This window comes from Lathyrus oleraceus, chromosome 6, assembly GCF_024323335.1.
Source record: "Lathyrus oleraceus cultivar Zhongwan6 chromosome 6, CAAS_Psat_ZW6_1.0, whole genome shotgun sequence".
NCBI lineage: Eukaryota > Viridiplantae > Streptophyta > Magnoliopsida > Fabales > Fabaceae > Lathyrus > Lathyrus oleraceus.
Window position 1 is genome coordinate 374,139,767 of NC_066584.1, and position 18,576 is coordinate 374,158,342.

An 18,576-nucleotide genomic window follows, 5' to 3' on the forward strand; every position below is an offset into this window, starting at 1 on the left:
GCATCATACGTTTCAAATGGCTACACATCTTCTTAACATTCTTCCCCGAAAAACTATGTCTAATCTCTCTCATACTCAACTTATGTATCATCGTGATCCATCTTACATTGATCTTTGCGTTTTTGGTTGGCTTTGTTATCCCTTGTTTCCCTCCACTTCCATTAACAAATTCCAACCCCGCTCCACTCTCAATGTTTTCTTAGGGTATCCCCTTAATCATAGAGATTATAAATGTTCTGATTTGTCGCACAGAAAAATCATCATCTCGCGACATATCATCTTTGATGAGACTCAGTTTCCCTTCGCTTGCATGTCCTCCACACATGCCCCTATATACGACTGTTTCACTAATGATTTACACCCCTTTATTATACATTATTGGACTCATTCTTCTTTAAAGTCTCCACCAAATGTCCTTTTTAGACACTCACATATACCTGACCCTCAACATATATCACCAGCTTCTCCAACCACTCCCTTCTCCTCCTATTCGAATCACCTAGATACCTCTCCCTCACCTACACCATAAGCTCGTCCCGCACCTCTTATCCAGACCATGGCCACTTCCAGCATGAGGGGTATTTACAAACATAGGAAACTCTTTAACATGTTTATTACCATTGATGATCTGACCATCTCACCTATTCCCCAAAACCATAAATTTTCCCTTGCTCACCCTAATTGGAAATTTGTAATGCGGTCTAAATTTAATGTTATTATTAGAAATATTGTGTGGGATTTAGTTCCTTGACCTTGTGATGTTAATAGTATTCATTGTATGTGGGTTTTCAGGCATAAAAAGAAATCTAATGGTTGTTTTAAGCGTTACAAAGATCGTCTTGTAGGAGTGGATTGTGATGAGGCTTTCAGCCTTGTGGTGAAACCTACGACTATTCACTTTGTTCTCACCATTGCTCTCTCCAAGTCCTGGCCATTCATCAACTAGATGTCCATAATGCCTCTCTGCATAGTGATTTTCACGAGACTATTTATGCACCAGCCACTAGGTTTCCTTGATCCTCATCACCTAAATTATGTGTGCTACTTGCAGAAATCTCTTTATGGTTTGAAGCAAGCGCCTCGTGCTTGGTATCGACATTTCGCTGACTATGTCTCCACTATTGGATTTCAGCACAACACCGCATATCACTCTCTCTTCATCTACAAGTGTGGCTCTGACATGGCTTACATCTTACTTTATGTTGATAACATCATCCTCATCAATTCCTCTAATGACCTACACAAATATATTATGACATTTTTTGCCTCAGAGTTTTCTATGAAGGATTTGGGACCGTTGAGCTATTTTCTGGGTATTTAGTGACCAAACATGCATATCAACTTTTCCTTAGTCATAGTACATACATCGGTGACATTATTGCTTGAGCCGACATGACCTAATGTAAACCTTTTTCTACTCCAATTGACACCAAGCATGAGCTTAATACATCCGTCTATACTGCATATGACGATCCTACCTTATGTCAGAGTCTTGTCAGTGCTTTGTAGTATCTCACATTTACCTGTCTTGACACCTCTTATGTTGTTCAACAGGTGTGTTTTTACATGCATGCTCCTTGCACCGAGCACATGCTTGCATTGAAACGTATCATGCGTTATGTTCAGGGCACCTTACAATATGGTTTGCATCTCTATCATTCTCCTATCGAGAAGCCTGTTTCCTACAGAAATGTTGATTAGGGTGGATGTCCCGACACTCGTTGATCTACTTCTAATTATTGTGTTTTTCTTGGTGATAACATAATTTCATGGTCTTCCCAGAGACAATCCACGCTTTCTCGTTCCAGTACAAAAGCTAAGTACTGAGGCATTGCTAGTGTGATTGTAGAATCATGTTGACTCCACAACCTTCTCTTGGATCTTCATTCTCCCCTTTCTCGAACTACTTTGGTGTATTGTGACTATGTTAGTGCTATCTACCTATCCGACAATCATGACCAACATTAACGAACTAAATACATTGAGATGGACATTCACTTTTTTCGAGTGAAGATCGTCCATGGTCAGGCATGCGTACTTCATATTCCTTCCCAATACTAGATTGTTGATATCTTCACCAAAAACCTTCATAGAATTCTTATGATTTTTGGATCAATCTAATCGTCTGCCGACCTTTTATAATTAAGTTATAAGTATTTATTACTTGTAATTGCACTCCTATTAAGAAAATTAAATCAACACTAATGTATAATAGTAATGAGAAATAAAATAATAATAAAAAAATCAACAATCTTACAATCATAAAACCTTTTTGAGGAATTTGAATTTGAATTGAACACAATTTATAGATATACCACATTTTATATAAAGGTATATACTTTTCAAGCCGCGTAAGTGGGGTGATAGACCAATCTAGTCAAGTTTTTAATCCTTGAACACGAAGCATACGTTTTGAATATTCATCTTGCGTTTCAAACTTTTCTCGACTCATAAGAGTCACAAATTTTCCATATTAATTTCACCTACACATACAAAATCACCCTTACAAAGACATAAACAATATTCATTAAGATATCATACAACATGGAGGATGTTAAGGTTTTTGGTCTATGGTCAAGTCCATTCACTCAAAGGGTTATTTGGGCACTAAAATTAAAAGGAGTGAGTTATGAGTATTATGGTGAAGATCTTGCAAATAAGAGCAACATGTTACTGAAATACAATCCAATCTACAAGAAGGTTCCTGTTTTTGTACATAATGGAAAACCATTAGCAGAATCAATGGTGATTGTTGAGTATATTGAGGAAACTTGGTCTCAAATGCCTCTCTTGTCTCAAGATGCTTATGAGAGGTCCAATGTTCGTTTCTGGTCAAAGTTCATAGAGGATAAGGTAACTAATTTGCAAACCTTTGTGTCTTGCTCGTTTTTTAATTACTGTATACAGATATTGGATAATCTTTTATATGCAATCAGATTCTAAAAACTGTTACATTAATTTTTTATAATATCTTTGCAAATTTTGTGCGAAAAAATATCATATCAGACAGACGCTCGTGTAAAGCATGGTGATCAAATATATTTTTTTTGTTAGAAGTAATTTAATAGTTTTACTTTTGTATTTGCTTATACTAGTAAATATAAGTTTTTTTGAAAATATTGGTAGGGATTTTAAAAATAGACTTAAATGTAATTTCTGTCACTTTATTTTTACCACAATGATTTTTCGACCCCTTTATTTTAGAAATTATTTTTTTAAAATTTTAATTTTAAGTTTTTCAAAGTTTTGGTTCTCCCTTTATTTTTAATTGACTTGATAATGGCTAGATCCACAAATTTAATATTCTAAAGAATATTTTGTTGATATGGCATCTTAAATTTGTCCATGTAGGCAAATCCAATTCTTCAAAATGAACTTTAAAATAACATGAAGGACCTAAAACATTAAAAAAAAATTAATATGGAAATTAAAAAATGGTGAATTTTAGAATAGAAGAACCAAATCTCAATTGAAGTCTTAAGAATATTTTGTATTTAATGGATGATGTATTACATTTTACATTAATTTTGATTTTGTTGGATTATAAAAAATATTTATATTTGGTCAATAGCAACTATATAAGTTATATAAGTGATAGTGAAACTTTAAGTCACTTGATTCATGTATCATTTTACTTATATATAATTTAAACTTCACTTTTTCAAGTCGAGACTTGTAACTCACATTTGGAAAAATATTTTTCCCTTTAATGTCGGTACATTCGAATTAGCGGTGGCAAAATGAATATAGTTTGTTGGTCATGTCTATTTTATCCGTACTTTAGTGTGGAGCGTACTAAGGTTTTAGCCCTGCATCTCTAATATGATTGACTGTACAATTTTTTTTCTCCTATGATTTTGCGGGCACGAACATTAATATAATTTTATATTCTTATACTAAAAATCTGCAAGGTCCGCCCCATTTTTTTTTACAGATTTTTATTAAATAAAACGGACATACTCGTTTGTCACCCCTAATCCAAACAAAAATTCTTTCATTAAACACTCACTATCACAACATCATTTTATATAGAGAACGGATCTCTTAATTGAGTCATACCACTTTTTAATTAAGAGTGGCACAATCGACAATCACATTATATAAAAAATAATTATATAAATAGACTAGATATCACATTTTCATCTAAAATATTACTATATAAAATTTATATATCTTCTCACTTATATTGTTCAACCTTATTTTTTTAAATAATATGAAAATTTTAATACGCAATTGTATCAAAAAAAACAAATTACATATGATAATTGTAACAATTGAGTGTAGTTTTAAACAAAATTTTGTAAAAAGTAATTTGATTATAAATAAAATATTGAATAATTATTTACTTATATAAGTATATCTTTTAGTAGTTCCTATAAAGTAATCCTACAACAATTTCATATATATATATATATATATTATATATATATATATATATATATATATATATATATATTGAGATGTTTATAAGTTTTTTAAGGTACTAGTATATAGTTTTTATGATCTCCATTTTTGCCTAATCATATCAATTTTTCTGATTACATATTGATGTATTTTTTTATAAAACTTTATAGTATATAATCTTTGGTGTGAAATGATTTTAATTTTCACAGTCAATGCAAATGATGGAATTTTTTGTATATGATGGAGAACGACAAGAGAGAGCAATAAAAGAAACTTTGGAAACTTTGAGAGTGATAGAAAATCAAAGTGGGCTTAATGAAAAAATGTTCATTGGTGGCAACACAATTGGATTGGCAGACATAGCTTTGGGTTGGGTTGCACATACTCTACCAGTGATGGAAGAAATTGTTGGAGTCAAGTTCATCACAACTGATGCATTTCCTAATCTTCACTCTTGGGTGAAGAATTTCTTGGAAATTCCTGCTGTAAAAAACAATCTCCCACCCCATGAGCTACTTGTTGAGTATTATAGGGAAAAGAGGAAGGTGTTTCTTGCAATGGCTTTTCATCATCATCATCGCCATTAGACTTTTGTGTGCTTGTTTGATATATATAATGACTAAGTGTTGTTTTTTTATATTTTTTATTGCAATTCATTTTTGAGAGAGCAATGTTATGTAGAAGGTCTTTTTAAAGCTTTTAGTAATATTTTATTTAAATTTAATCAATTTTTTTGGCTTGTAGAATGCAAAACACCTCAAAGGTTACATATTAAGATAAGATACATTAGTATGATACATGTATCAAAATCATGATGTGAGTCATAACTAGTTATTGTAATGATTTATAATGTAAAATAGATGTATGTTATGTCAAAACCATTTGTGTTCCTTCTGTCTTTGAAAAAGTTCTTTGCTTTGTTTTTTGACATTGATTGAAACTCGTTAGTTGAGATGTGTCAACGGGTCATCAGAAAGCTCTTGTCGAGTGCACGTCTTATATGACAAAGGTGATTGACTATAACCAATTTTATGTTTATGGCATATTGGGAATTTACGATTGAAGAAGAGAAGTTGTTATCGAAGGATGATCTCATATAATGAGATTCATGTTACACGTGAGGTATTTTTAGTGAGAAGAGAAAGAGAGAGAATAAGAAAATACGAATTGTATTATTGAATGATGTACAAACTGGATTACAAAGTATATATTTATATAGACATAAATGATTTGACTATTAAGTAACAAATATAACAACCTTAAACCATAATTAACTGTGGGTTTGAGTCTCACACAACTTGAATTATATATTATTACAACATATCCCCCTATAATCCAAGTTGTCGAACATACACTAATCATAGTCGATATGAATTATTCATAATTTCTTTCTCAATTTCAGAAATCTGCCGATCTTCAATCTTTGATGAAAATGTATGACAACTATGCTTCACTTTTCAACCAACACATTGAAAATAAATATCCAATGTCTACATATGTCATCTAAGTCTTCGGGAGAGAAAGATGTCATGACGTTAAACGTCTACATAAACAAGTGAAAAAAATTGAATATCACGTGATTTGAATTATAATAGTAAATTAATATGTTATTGAAAATATTTCATGACGTTATATATACCTGATCCCACGAATCAACAATGCCGGTAGAGACGATGTTAAGCATGTGTTTCATTACATAATACACATACTCATATCTCTGTGCTTGTTTCTTAGTCTACAAATTTAAATATTTCATGAATATATAACCACACATTTTATGAATATATATAAGTGAATTTCACAATTAATTCACTTACTTTGCGCTCACAAAATACGTGTTTTTTCTCTAAAGTTGTTCAACGTATAGTGTCTTTCCACAGTCTTGTATATTGAAAATAATTTTAAAATATTACACGCTAAGATAATTACAAAGTCAAAGAAAGTATTACTAAAAGCCTCATAAACATAAAGTTACCTAGTAATAATTTATTTTATCATAGGATCAAACTCATAGTGTAACGAACATAATGTAGTTACCATATTCGTCCGAAGAGATATGATGATCAATTGATAATATTCTCTGTATGAACAATAGAAGCATATATAATTAGTATTTGGTAAAACATAAAAACTAACTATAATAGAAACATCATAATTTTAAAATTACTCACTTATTGAGGAATGATGTTAATTAACATCCCCCTCCCCCTCCCCCTGCGTTATTCACGATGTTAAGTATTCTTCAATGTTTTTTTGAAGAATTATTTGTAAATCGTACTCTAAATGGATCCAACAATCTATAAGTATTCGATTTATTTAATTCTATACAAACACGGTGAATGTACCTAAATGGTTAAACAAAATACAAAAATACGTGAGAAATTACTTTTATACAAAACTATGAATGTACCTTAATGAAATATACTTACGTGCACCAAACTTGTAGTAACCATACGTCCAGACACCGTTCTCCAACAATCATATCATTTATATCTTTAGGAATCATAAATAATTCCTTTAACCCATCTATCTCTGGATCATGTTCTAGCAGAAGAGTAAACACCGCGTTTTCACTGCGCATAACGTAACATAACATGTTGGAATATGATTCTTCAGAGGGAGTCAATAACCCGTTATGGATCTCTCTACCGATGGGGAGGCTCAACAACTGTCTTTTGTGCTTGCACCATGTATAACATTTATATCAGACAATTGATCATCAACATCATCATCTTCATTTGTACACTATGAGGCAGTTTCACTGATTTTCTACATCATAAGAAACATACAGTAACACACAAAAAAATTAACACAATATATATCATATGTTTCAGATAACATAATTCTCACTCTCACATACCGCATATAACTCTTTTAATTCTTCTAATTCTTTCCTGCGAGTTTCCCCCCTGCTTCTAACTTCTATTCAAATTATTTCTTTTGAGTATCTATCTTCCTCTAAGTCTCTTCCTATATTTCTTTTTGCACCTGTCCGGTGCTTTTTTTAGACGTGCCAAAAAACACTATCATGTTGATGCCATCTCCAACCCCACGGACACGCCCAACATGCTCATTTATTCTGATTGCTTATACTAATATATCATGTCGTTATTCTGGAACAAAGGAACCTTCATAGGCTGGGTTAACCAACAAATCATACACAACATGATAAGATATACATTGTTTATTACCAAAAGAATTTAAATAGCACATAACATATGCATAATAAACCCTATTTACACTTTTCTCAACGACTGCTCTTGAGGCATCTGAAGTATATTATCCATTTGATATTTGTCGAATCCTTTTCCACTTCTCATGTCATGATGGTGGAGATGGTTCCCGATCACGACTCATGTAGTCCCCATCTCTTAGTTGTTGGTGTTTTTCCAGCAATCATTATTTTCTCAAGTTTCCTGTATCCCCCACGAGATAATCTATGTGGATATTTGTTTTTAGACTCGTTCAACTTTCTTACTTCACTTTTAACCTATTTTAATCATAGGAAAAATATTAACGCCAATGGTCGTATCCATAAAATTATCAGAAAATACAACTCGTACTAACCAAGAACTCCTCAGAACTACGAGAATTCACAAACTTTTTCCAAACCTTCTTGTCAAGAAAAGGATATTTCACTCACAGGCGCTCAATATTAGGCTTAGACTTCGTAATGTAGTCACTAGTGAGTCGTGACTTAAAACTTCTCCGAGTTGTACTAGCATAAGTGATCCAATTTTTCTTAAACTTAGGATCATCACTAAACTCAAACGTCAACTACACATTTTCATCAATAAGTATGTATTAGTGTTTTTATAAAGTAATATCGAATCGATGACAATTAAAACTAATATACTTAAACGTCTGTCCATATGCTATTTTCACCTCAGCAGCTACATCTTTCAAATCATCTAACAATATGTTGACTTTGCTGCATCTAAGAAACACAACATAACCCTTAAAAAGCGATGAATATAGACCATCGAGAATAGTATAAATAACACTAAACTCGACCGAAAGCTTGACACACCCGAGTTGCAGACTTTTGCTAATTTATCCATCATTGTGGCACCTCTTTGATGTTTTTTTTATGTTGCCCTATCACAAATTGAGAATCATTTGAACTTGTTTCATTTATATACATAGCTTAGTCGTTACTAGATGAAGAACATGCCATCTATCAAGACATAAAACAATCAACAAACATCATAAACAATAGCATCAACAAACATCATCAACAACAACAGTGGCATCAAGACACAAACATCATCAACAATATGAGAATCAATAACAGGATCATTAACAAACATCATCAACAATAACATCAAGACACAAACATCATCAACAACAATAGCGACATCAATGCACAAACATCATCAAGAACAACAGTGACATAAAGACACAAACATCATCAACAACAACAATGACATGAAGACTTAAACATCATTAATAATAACAACATCAACAATACGATCATCAACAAACATCATCAATAATAGCATCATCAACAAACATCATCAACAATAGCCTCATCAACAAATGTCATCAACAACAACAATGGCATCAAGACACAAACATCATCAGCAACAACAAATACAAAAACACCAAGGGAAAATAGTGATACTGTAGATGCATGGGGAAAAAGTTTACGTACTGGAAACATGATGAATAAGTAAAAAAATATTGTCAGAATTTTTGTGTTCATCCTCGACTGCTAAATCGAACGCTCATTAAGAATGAAGAACACGGTGTCGGCTCCTCCCTTGATGGTACGAAAGCACAAACGTTGGTTGAAAATGTTGTTGTTTTTTCATGTTTGAAGATGGTGTTGTACATTTTGTTAGGGTTGGAACTGGTTTTGTTTCATTGGGGTTGAAAATGGTGTTGTTTGGTTGAAAATCACGTTGTTTCGTCGGTGGTTTTCTTGATGGAAATGAAAATATGAAACTAAAGAGACAAGTTAGCTAGCTTTGTTTTTAAAGTTAGTAAAACATATCACCACGGTTGTTAATCGAAACCGTTGTGATATATGATGAAATTATATAAAAAAACGCCAGGTTTTAAGCAAAATTTTTAAAATAATGAAATATATATTATAACGAAGTATATACATAACCGCGGTGATATATAATTTACATTAATGATATTTTATTAAAAACGTCAGATTTTAAGTAATTAATTTTTTTTTTGAAAATAATGAAAAATATATTTTAACGGTGTATATAGACAACTCTGGTGATATATAATTTCCATTAATGATATTTTATAAAAAAATCGTCAGATTTTAAGCAATTAATTTTTTTAAATAATGAAAACTATATTATAATGGTGTATTTAGACAACTGTGGCGATATAAATTTACGTTAATGATATTTTATAAAGATCAAATTTTAAGAATTAAAAAATAATAAAAAATAATGAAAACTATATTATAACGGTGTATTTTGATAACTGTGGTGATATAAGCTTTTTTTTATAAATAAAAATGAAAGGCAGTGATAAAATAATGAAGAAATGATGAATTAGCAGACACTGAGAATCGAACTCATAAAACATATGTTTTAAAAAGTCGTGGTAATAAATCAACAACGTTTAATTTAAAAAAAGAACTTTTTATATATATATATATATATATATATATATATATATATATTATATATATATATATTATATATATATATATATATATATTATATATATATATATTATATATATATATATATATATAATATATTATATATATATATATATATTATATAATATATATATATATATATATATCGAAATTTAGATATATCACCATGGTCCTTAACGATGGCGTCGTTGTATGTGTAACACCCCAATTTTTAGATTATTAATTTTAATCTAATTATTTGAGTGTTTATATGTGTACTGCTTGAATTATTTGACTATTTAAGTTATGTCGGGATTTTGTGGGATTTAGGGATATTTTGATAATTTAATTAAATTATAGGAATATATAAATATTTTAGAATGGTGAAGAAAATAAAATTAATTAATTTAATAAAAATAATTAGATAATTGAATATCTAGAGAGAATTAGTGGATTAGGGGAATTAAAAGTAAAATAGTTATTTTAGGGTTTTAATTATTAAATAATTGAGAATTAGAATTTTATAAAATAAATAAGAGTTGGAATTATTAATTGATTAAATAATGAAATATTAGATGATTTTAATCATTTAGTAATAATTGAAATAATTAGACTTTTAGAAATAAATCATATAGTGATAGTTAAATATTTATTTATTGAATATTTATTTACTTAAATCATATAGTGATAGAAATAAATCAAGAGGAACAACTTTCATGTTGGACACTTTTTCATTTGAAGCTTGGATCATGATGAATTTTGAGGTGGAAGTTTGGAAAATCAAACATATCAAAAAAAAATTCTAAGTACCAAGTCATATGTTCACTTCTTCCACCTTGAGTAACTTTTTCTATGGGCTTCAAATGAGAAAAGTTCCTTCGTCAAAATTGTATCTATATTAAAGTCCTTCAATTTGGTCATAAATTTGACCTCATTTGAATTAAGCATGAAGGAGTTATGCATTTTAGAAGTTGAGGAAAATCACTTGTTCAATGGTATTGGCCCAAAATGACCTATAATGTTTCCTCATATCACATGCATTTAAAAGTTGAATTTTCTCTTCCTCCAAAAATAAAAGTTGAATTAGACATCTTTAATTTTATTGTGCAACTTTAATAGCTTTCATATCATAAAAATTGAGCAAGTTATAGTCTTGGGAAGTTGACCTCCAAATTAGGGTTTAAACAAAATGACATATAATCATTCACCATAAAAAATGACTTTCCAAGCAAAACTAGCTCTAGACTTCAACATGAAAGTTGTTTGGAATGTCATATAAAGTAACTTTTCTCTTGGAATAATTTTCATATGACAAAAATTGTAGGAGATAGGGTCTAGGGAACCCCAGTTTTAATCAGTTGAATTCCTCTGGTCAACCACCATGAACCAACTTGCTAGCTTGATACTATCTTGTATTTTGGGACTCATTGAGGATAATATATGCATGAGATGATGAAATTTGAAGCATCCCTTGAGATATTTGATCAATTGGTGAAAAAACTTGTTGAAGAAGTTACACAAGATACCCAGATGAATTAGGGTTTCCAAGGCAAACAAACTTCAAACTCTTGATGATTTCTTGATCAGAATAACCTGTGAAGATCATGGGGATACATATATGATACTTAGAGCCATAGTAAACGACTTCTTGATTGAGCTCCTTGAAATGAGGGTCTTAAACCCTAGATGTGAGCTTGATAGAGCATAGGTGAGCATGTGCACTACCTACAAAAGAGTTAAATTATACAATGACATACTTTTGGTATTTGGGTTAGTAAAATAAAGATAAAAAGTATGATACAATCAAATGATGTTTGGTGATATCTCCCAATTCCAACCCAATGAATGAGGTGTAAGGAGGATGTCAATGCTAATGCATATGATGAGAATAACATGAGGGATCTTAGGGTCAAAATTGGGGTCTTACAGCTGCCCCTATTTAAGGACGTTCTAGTTGAGGAGATGATGGTTAAAATCTTCGCATAGACTCAGTAGAATGGACTTAAATAACAACATATAGAAACAAATTTTGGTCCCTAAGCGACCTCATGATGCATATGATATGAATGTTAAAATAATCTCTGTGGGGAAAAATATTGCCACAAAGGAAAAGAATCCGGAGAGACTGAAAGTCCGTAGGAGCACAGTGCATTCCGTAAGGAAAACTAACTGGGGAGACAGAGTCTCTGGAGAAAAACATTGTGCGTAGGCCAGGCTACGACTTTAAAAACTGCTGGGGGAAACGAGGGGTTCCATAAAAATAAATCAATGGAAAGACTCAGTCGGGGAAAGAAAAAACATCTGTCGGGGAAACGGGTGGATCAGAACAGAGCTGAAATACTCGAACCAAGTAGGAGAATGCGATTTCACCGAGGAAACATGCACTTAAACTCAACTGGGGGGAAGAAACGATCTTTAACATAGGAGGGACAGAAGTATATTATCCATTACCATTTACTGGGTAAGGGTATAAAAAATTCTGACAGGGAGGGAATCCGTTACCGATTAGGGTAAACATATCAAGGATGACTCGCTGAGGGAAACCAGGAGACACATTCGTTACCAGTTACTGGGTAAGAATGAACTGCTGGAGAAAAGCCAAATAGGATTTACAACTATCGGTTACTGGGCAGAAGACCACAAAGAAAGAGAATATTCGTCATTGATTAAATTGAACATATCAAGGATAGACTCAAAGGGGAAGAATATCCGTCACCGGTTAGGATGAACATATCAAGGATAAACTTACCTGGGGACATTAGGAAGGATACCCATCACCGGTTAAGATGAACATATCAAGGATAAACGACCTGAAAAAGTAGGAATTACATCTATCGGATACTGGATAGAACACCAAAAAGAGGATATCCGTCATCGATTAGGATGAACATATCAAGGATATACTCCGAGGGGAGAAATAAGGATTACATCTATCAGTTACTGGATATAATACCGAAAAGAGAATATTCGTCACCGGTTAGGATGAACATATCAAGGATAAACTCCAAGGGGAAGCAGGATTTACAACTACCGGTTACTGGGCAGAAGATCGCAAAGAAAGGAAACCCGTCATCGGTTAGGATGAACATATCAAGGATTAACTCTCTGGGGAATAAAATAGAGATTACAACTACCTTTTTATTGGGTAGAATACCAAAATGAGAATATTCGTCATCGGTTAGGATGAACATATCAAGGATAAACTCAGAGCAGGGGAAGAAAATATCCGTCATTGGTTAGGATGAACATATCAAGGATAAACTTCCTGGGGAAATGTGACAAACGAATCCGCTGGGGAGAAAAGGGTTACTTTTGCCGGGTATCGGGCAAAAAGTAAAAAATCTGTAAAAATTGAGAAGAATATTACTAGTTACTGGGTAATAGACTTTCAAGGGGACCAAAAACATCTATCTAGGTAAGATCTAGAAAGAAAAGGTCAATCAAAGACTCAACCCAATGAGGATATAACTCAAGGGGAGTGGTTCCATCCAGATAATCAACTGGGGAGGAAACTAAAATAACAATCATCCACAAGGAAGTAACTCAGTGGGGAACGAGAAAGGTTAAATTCTTTCTGCTTAGGGGGTTGACACTCTACAATTGAAAGAGGATAGACAAACTAAATCTGCATGGGGAAAAGTATACCACCGTAGTAGAGGATCAGGGAAATAATGAATCACAAAGTGTATTAGTAATGCAATAATGAAATGAATGTATATGTATATGTATATATGATGATTATGCAGACAAAACGATCACAAAGGATATAAATGTCACTGGTCTGAATCATTGATACAATTCTCCGCCAATCCACAAAGGGAGGAAACAACTGCTGGAGAGAACAAGGTGCAAAAGGAATGTACAAGAATCATCCACCTCAAAGGCTCAAACCTAGGTTGGGGAAAAGAAGAGGGGATTTATTGAGGAAACTGCAACATCAACTCTACGGGGAATTTTACGTCAACACCATACCAAATGGGAGGCAACCCTGCAGGGGACAACTACAAAATTGCTCAGAATCAGAGCTAAAAGAGGTTAGGGATAACTTTGATGGCAACTTGCGGGGAAGCAAAATTCTGCCGAACTGTGCGAACTATTGCTAGGACGCGCCTACAACTCACGGGAGGCAAATACAAACTTAGCTGGGGAAACTAACTAAACTCGGCTGCTGAAATGCTGCGGGGATGAAATAAGGATCATACCAACCGCTTGGGAAAAAACCAACAATGCTTCGCATTTAGGGCTTACCGCTTTTCAAACCGCTATTGATATTCCTTTAATTGCTTTTTAAAAATAACTGCTTTCATTATTTAAGAGAATATGCTTTTTATTTTAAAACTTAATATTTAAAATGATCACAATAAAATTTAATTCTAATTGGCTGAATAAATAAGAGTGGAAACAATTGGATAAAAAGCTTAACTTTATTTAATAGAATGGTAGTCTGTAAATGACAAGACTCCATAGATCTTTACAAAAGTTGAAAAATGGTAATTTACATGGAAAAGGGCTACATTGAATACAATGATCACTAATCCTTCTACCACCTTCAATATCGGTTGTGCTCTTAGCTTTGGTTGAAGATGAATCAGAACCAAGCATTGTGCTCAAGAATGTCTTCAAGACTGAAGATCAATAGGATGCAGTTACTTGCCATAATCCCTAATTTTTTCATAAATTGCCCCAAGGTGGGATAATCAATTTATAGGGATAATCCTTTATGTTTTATGTCTCTAACTTTTGCCTGGATCGCCCTTTCGGGTTTCAATCCACCGAGACGCTCATCTTTGCCTAAGCCACCCTTTCAGGTTTTCAACTTAGCGAGTCGTTCTTTTCTTTTTTGGACGAAGTATTTCTTGACTGCATCTGCGTTCATAAGACGCGTGAACTCTTCGCCATTCATAGTTGTAAGAATCAAAGCACCACCTGAAAAGGCTCTCTTAACAACATACGGGCCTTCATAATTAGGAGTCCATTTCCCCTAGAATCTGGTTTAAAAGATAGAATCTTCTTGAGCACAAGGTCACCTTCTCTGAATACACGAGGTCTGACCTTCTTATCAAAATATTTCTTCATTCTCTGCTGGTATAACTGACCATGACACATGGCAGTTAACCTCTTCTCTTCAATCAAATTCAGCTGGTCATACCTGGTTTGACACCATTCAGCCTCAGTCAACTTGGCTTCCATCAGCACACGTAATGATGGGATCTCAACCTCTACCGGGAGCACGACTTCCATACCATACACAAGTGAGAAAGGGGTTGCCCCTGTTGAAGTGTGGATGGATGTACGATACCCATATAAAGAAAATGGGAGCATCTCATGCCAATCCTTGTACGTTACAACCATCTTCTGAATGATTTTCTTGATGTTCTTGTTTGTAGCTTCAAAACCCCATTCATCTTAGGTCTGTAGGGAGAAGAATTATGATGTGCAATCTTGAAGTCTTTGCAAAGAGCTTCCACCATATTATTATTCAAGTTCAATCCATTGTCAGTAATGATCTTACTCAGTACATCATAACGACATATAATATGATTCTTGATAAACCTTACAACAACTTGCTTGGCTATGTTCGCATACGATGCCGCTTCAACCCACTTTATGAAGTAGTCAATAGCCACTAGAATGAAACGATGTGCATTCAAAGCTTTGGGCTAAATCATGCCAATCATATCAATTCCCCACATGGAGAAGGGCCATGGAGAGGAAATGACATTCAATAGTGTCGGAGGAACATGAATCTTATCTACATATATTTGACACTTGTGGCATTTCTTCACAAACTTGCAACAGTCAGATTCCATTTTCAGCCAATAGTAACTTGCTCGCAACATCCTCTTTGCCATAACATGTCCATTGGAATGAGTACTAAAGGAACCTTCATGGACTTTAGTTATCAATAGGTCTGCTTCGTGTCTATCCACACATCTGAGCAGAACCATATCGAAGTTTCTCTTGTAAAACACATCACCATTCAAATGGAAATTGCTAACTAATCTTCTCAAAGACTTCTTATCTTTCAAAGATGCCCCAAGCGGGTAAATCTGACTTTGGAGAAAACTCTTGATATCATGATACCACAACTTTTCATCTTTGACTTCTTCAACAACAAACACATGAGATGGCCTATCAAGATGTATCACAGTCAAATTAGGAACTTCATTCCAATACTTCACCACAATCATTGAAGCCAACGTCACAAGAGAATCTGCCATCCAGTTTTCATCTCGAGGGATATGATGAAACTCAACCTTTGTAAAGAAAGTTGAAATCCTCCTCGCATAGTCTCTATATGGCATCAAACTGGGTTGATTCGTCTCCCATTCACCTTTGATCTGATTCATAATCAAAGCTGAGTCTCCATAGACGTCGAGATACTTAATTCTGAGATCAATGGCCTCTTCAAGCCCCATAATGCAAGATTCATACTCAACCATATTATTTGTACACTTGAAAGTCAATTTGGTTGTAAACGAAAAATGGGTGCCTTGAGGAGTAATAATCACTGCCCCAATGCCATTACCATACTGATTAACAGCTCCGTCAAATACCATGCCCCAACGGGAACCAGGCTCTAACCCCTCTTCAAGCAATGGTTCATCACAATCCTTCATCTTCAAGTACAAGATCTCTTCGTCAGGAAAATCATACTGCACTGACTGGTAATCTTCGATTGGTTGGTGAGACAAATGGTCAGCCAAGACACTACCTTTAATTACTTTCTGAGATCCGTATTCAATATCATACTCTGATAACAACATTTGCCATCGGGCAATCCTCCCATTTAAAGCAGGATTCTCAAAAATATACTTGATTGGATCCATTTTGGATATCAACCAAGTGGTATGATTCAACATATATTGACGCAGACGCTTAGCAACCTAAGCCAATGCGCAACAAGTTTTCTCTAACATAGAATACCGAGTCTCACAGTCAGTAAACTACTTATTGAGGTAGTAAATAACATATTTTTTCTTTCCAGTTTCATCTCGCTGACCTAAAACACAACCCATATTCTCTTCAAGCACAGTCAAATAGATGATCAAAGGTCTTCCTTCAATAGGCGGAGACAAAATCGGAGGCTCAAGCAGATACTCATTGATACTATCAAAAGCTTTCTGGCAGTCTTCGGTCCAATCACAAGACTGATCTTTCCGAAGAAGCTTGAATATAGGTGCACATGTGGCAGTCATGTGCGAAATGAATCTTGAGATATAATTCAAGCGGCCGAGAAAACCTCTGACTTGCTTCTCAATTTCGGGCGCAAGCATCTCTTGTATTGCTTTGACCTTGGCAGGATCAACTTCATCACCCTTCTCGCTGACAAGAAACCCCAACAACTTACCAGAACGAACACTAAAAGTACACTTATTGAGATTCAAGCGGAGTTTATACTTCCTCAAATTCTAGAATAACTTCAAAAAATGCTCAACATGTTCTTCTTTATTAATGGATTTGGAAATCATATCATCAACATAGACTTCGATCTCTTTGTGCATCATATCATGAAATAAAGTGGCCATTGCTCTCTGGTAGGTTGCACCAGCATTCTTTAAACTGAAAGGCATCACTCAATAACAGAATGTTCCCCAGGGTGTAATGAATGTGGTCTTCTCTATATCCTCAGGTGCCATCTTGATCTAATTATAACTGGAAAATCCATCCATAAACAAAAAGACTTTAAATTTAGTTGTATTGTCTACCAACATATCAATGTGAGGCAGAGGGAAATCATCTTTCAGACTAGCTTTGTTCAAATCTCTATAATCAACGCACATGCGGAATTTTCCATCCTTCTTCGGAACAGGCACAATATTGGACACCCATTGCGGATACTCAGCAGTAACAAGGAAACCAGCATCAACCTACTTCTGCACTTCTTCTTTGATCTTTACTTGCATATCAGGATGAGTTCTCCTCAACTTCTGCTTGACTGGAAGGCATTCTGGCTTCAACGGCAATCTATGCTCCACAATATGAGAATCTAAACCAGGCATGTCTTGATAGGACCAAGCAAACACATCAGAATAATCTCGTAGAAGATCAATCAACCCCTTCTTAACCTCTGGACACAATTGAGATCCAATCTTGACTTCCTTCACATCATCCTCGGAACCCAAGTTGACTAACTCAATCTGCTCTTCAAATGGCTCAATGGCTTTTTCCCCGTGCTCAAGTAGACGAGACAATTCATCAGACACTTATTTATCACTTTCTTCCTCTGCCTCAAACACAGGGAATTCAAAATTTGGAGAAGGAGTATGATCATTGTATTCAATGGGTTTAGAAACCAACCTGCATAATGATTTGATATTTTGATTTTAGAGAAGTGTATTGTGACCAAATATTATGCAGATGGAAAATTATTATTTATTTATGTTTTTTGTGATTACCATTTTCAGAAAAGCAAAAAGTAAAGATAAAACATCATAGATGTGGATGAATAGAATTGCATTTTATTAATGATCAAATTGAAAGATGCCAAACAATGTTCACTTCTCCCTTAGGCATAGGAGAAGGATTTTCAAAAACAATAAAAGAAATTACTTAGA

General features: G+C 33.7%; 1 protein-coding gene across 1 annotated transcript; it reads left to right on the top strand.

Annotated features, from left to right (window-relative positions):
- The first annotated feature begins 2,356 nt into the window (after positions 1 to 2,356).
- Positions 2,357 to 5,294, top strand: LOC127091161 (probable glutathione S-transferase). The gene is made up of 2 exons (XM_051029717.1): positions 2,357 to 2,853; positions 4,614 to 5,294. The coding sequence occupies exons 1-2, from the start codon at positions 2,545 to 2,547 to the stop codon at positions 4,989 to 4,991; spliced, it is 687 nt and encodes a 228-aa protein (XP_050885674.1). The 5' UTR covers positions 2,357 to 2,544; the 3' UTR covers positions 4,992 to 5,294.
- Positions 5,295 to 18,576: the final 13,282 nt, after the last annotated feature.

Excerpts from the sequence above, each read along its gene's own strand:
- LOC127091161 (XM_051029717.1), top strand. The coding sequence starts at position 2,545 with ATGGAGGATGTTAAGGTTTTTGGTCTATGGTCAAGTCCATTCACTCAA. Across the intron at positions 2,854-4,613 it reads CAAAGTTCATAGAGGATAAG|TCAATGCAAATGATGGAATT; the intron begins GTAACTAATTTG and ends TAATTTTCACAG.